This window comes from Saccopteryx leptura, chromosome 1, assembly GCF_036850995.1.
Source record: "Saccopteryx leptura isolate mSacLep1 chromosome 1, mSacLep1_pri_phased_curated, whole genome shotgun sequence".
In the NCBI taxonomy this organism is placed as follows: Eukaryota; Metazoa; Chordata; class Mammalia; order Chiroptera; family Emballonuridae; genus Saccopteryx; species Saccopteryx leptura.
In genome coordinates this window covers 44,856,817-44,859,977 of record NC_089503.1, presented here as the reverse complement: position 1 = coordinate 44,859,977, position 3,161 = coordinate 44,856,817, and the positions used below count along the sequence as shown (strand labels likewise).

Here is a 3,161-nt window from a genome sequence, read left to right as displayed (position 1 = left end):
TTCTCTGCTTGTTGGAAAATGAAAAAGCTGGGCTGGACGGCCTCTGATGAGCTTCCTAGGTCTATGTCTGTGACCCCATTTCAAACTCCCAGACATTGCTTCTAAAAGGCTTTGCAGGCTATGGGGTGTTTGGGGGTTCCTCATGGGAAGAAAGGCAGGGGTATGTAAGGGCACACCTGAGTTAAGGGAAGTAAACACATGTCCTTTGGAGCTGGGGACCAGGGCACTCTGAAAGTGTGTGTTGTCTCTGAGATGCACAGGGTTCTAATTCCAGTAAGGCAGGGGTCGCGAACCCCCAGGGCATGAATTGGTACCAGTCCATGGGCCATTTGGTACCGGTCCACAGAGAAAGAATAAATAACTTACATTATTTCCATTTTATTTATATTTAAGTCTGAATGATGTTTTATTTTTAAAAATGACCAGATTCCCTCTGTTACATCCATCTAAGACTCACTCTTGTCGCTTGTCTCGGTCACGTGATACATTTATCCGTCCCACCCTAAAGGCCAGTCCGTGAAAATATTTTCTGACATTAAACCGGTCCGTGGCCCAAAAAAGGTTGGGGACCCCTGCAGTAAGGGATACTTCACTAGAAACTGAAGGTTTCTACCTCCCAAGGTACCCTCCCCAGCATGTTGCCTTTGCCTCCTTTGAGCAGCCTGGTCAACAGTGTTCCCAGGTGCCCGGGACTCTGGGGTGAGGGGGTGGGAAATAGCATAAATAGCTGGAGGGACTTCCTTTTTTGTGTGTGTGTATTTTTTTAATTTTTATTAACATTGAATATTATCAAACTTTTACATTGTCATAAATAGGCAAAAAAAGGTATCTTGTTTTAATTTGCATTTCCCTGTTTACCACTTAGGTGGTATATTTTTACTGGGTTTTTTTTTTAATTCTTTATTTATGATTTTAATTTGTGTTTGCATAGATCCAAGTGTCCCACTGAATATATCTCCCCCCACCCCCTTATTCCCCTCGGCCCTCCCATGCCCCCTCCCCCCAATGTCTTCTCCCCTTCCCTCCAGGATTTGCTGTCCTGCTCTCTATAACGCTGTGTTATGTATATATAATTTCATTAATCTCTTTCCCTCCTCTGATCCCATCTTCTCTTCTAGGAGGGACTTCTTTTAAGTGAATTGAATTACATTTGTGTGTGTGTGTGTGATGAAGTTCCCAAAAGACAAGGTTTCTTTAGAGAAAGAGTTCCGTTGATGCGCAGCATTACCATGTGTCCCCAGGCACCCATGGAGCAAAGATGTCATATCCCCCTTAGTTTTTGGCTGAACTGCCAACATCATCAGGTTGGCTGACCGGGCCCAGGTTATTACCAGATAAGCGGATGAGATGTGCTGTCATATTTATTGAATATAGAATAAATTATATAAAAAAAAGAGATGACACTAGATCAATGCAGTAAGCTTTATTTTGTAGTTAGCTTTAATTTATTTTAAATAAGACAGTGTTTTCACTGTCGGGCAGCATGCAAATTTAGGATCTTCATGGTTGGATGATTAATTTAAAGGAGTTGAGTTCAGCTTCATGGTGATCTAGGAGGAAAAAAAAACAAAATTATTTTCTATTCCTTATGAGACTGTTATCTCGTTCACTCTTTATAGGAATTCTAGCAGATGGGTACTATTGTTACCTTCAGTTTACAGATGGAGAAACTGAGGCTCAGAGAGCGTGCACCTCCCCTGTCGATATTTTTACCCATTTGGGCCCAGAGAGAGTTAAGAGTGTGGACTGTGCCCCTGTGATACCGCCTCCACCCTCCAATTCAAAAATACAAGGTCAGTTACCTCCTTCCTGGACTCAACTGCTTATTCACGAAGGTCCCTGCGGCGACGGCCAAAGGCTTTGGAGCCCACGTAGGTTGGCATAAAGTTGGTCTTCATTATGCCCCCAGACCTGCTCAGCAAGCTTGCCAGCTTACTGGTCACACAGGTGGCAGTGTTGCAGGCTCTCTTCTGGGGAGTGACACTGATTTACAGGATGGAGAAAAAAAGAGAAGACCTATCAGTGTGAGGTTGAGGGGTGGCGGAATAGGAGAGCCTGCCCCAGGGGACCCATCATGATAAAATTACTGCTCTGAGAGATACCAATTAAACTTCAGGTTTTTCACCTAAACAGAAGAAAATCAGATCATTATGAAAACTGTTATCACTTCCCATGGATATCCCCAGTGCTGTTCCAGATATCCACTGCCACCAAAAAACCCACTAATATCAGCTGAAAGAGCAACCAGAGAGGACCATATGCGGTAACATAAAAAGGAAGCATGACCCAAGGGAGGGAAGTCATGCCCTGTGCTGAGCAGGTGTGTAACCTACATTTCATCCTCAGTCTCCTGCTCCCGCTCTGCATCACTGATCTTCTTCTGCACATACTCTTTCACCATCGCAGCCAGGATGATGCACAACTCGTCCTCTTCAAGTGAAGCAGGATCCATGCGGGTCTCCAAGAGTGCCCTGGGGAGGCTCTCCAAGGCATTCCTGGTAAAAAGCAATGAAAGCATTCTGTGGGGCTCAAAGAGGTGTATGAAATTTACAACAAAGAGTATGGTATATCTGATTTCTATTTGTAAATTGTGTACAGCCTATTTTTATATCATAAAAATGTATATGAAGGTTTACATACATAGACCCCTACCCCCCCCCCCCCCCAAGAGCAGTCGCTATACATTCAGCACCACATGGTTCAGATCCCACATTGTTTGATCCCAGGGGCAGTGGGAGGGAGCTCCTGGCCAGCTGTCTTACCTCAGCGATGCTGCCTGGAGGACTCCTGCCTGGTACAGCACCAAGATGCCAAGAGCCAGGAAGGGGGAGTATTTCCAGAAGCCCATGACGACCTTCTGCAAGAAAAAAATGGTGTCACCCTTACAGCAGTAACACACGCCAGGTCTCCGTCGAAGACGGTCTCCATAGTGTTTTTCTATAATACAACCCAGAGCTGACATCCCTTTGTGGGGTTTTTGCTCACACCTAGCGGTACAAGCAGGGAAAGGTAGGTAGAGAAGGCATTATCTCTGTGGTTGGATTCTCTGAGAAACTGAAGAGCCAAATTCAGCTCCGAATCCTAGCAGAGACCCCCTGTAAGAACTAAGGTTAGCAGCAGCTTTAATTGGCACCCAGGACTTAAACTGGGAGAAGAGCACC

The 3,161-nt window shown here is 45.1% G+C and overlaps 1 protein-coding gene across 1 annotated transcript; it reads right to left on the bottom strand.

The window, feature by feature from the left end:
• Positions 1-1,823: 1,823 nt before the first annotated feature.
• LOC136388761 (calcitonin gene-related peptide 2-like) lies at positions 1,824-2,848 on the bottom strand. Its single transcript, XM_066360565.1, has 3 exons — positions 2,763-2,848; positions 2,334-2,471; positions 1,824-1,983 (listed from the first exon to the last, which is right to left on the bottom strand). Exons 1-3 carry the CDS (start codon positions 2,846-2,848, stop codon positions 1,824-1,826), a joined length of 384 nt encoding a protein of 127 aa, XP_066216662.1.
• Positions 2,849-3,161: the final 313 nt, after the last annotated feature.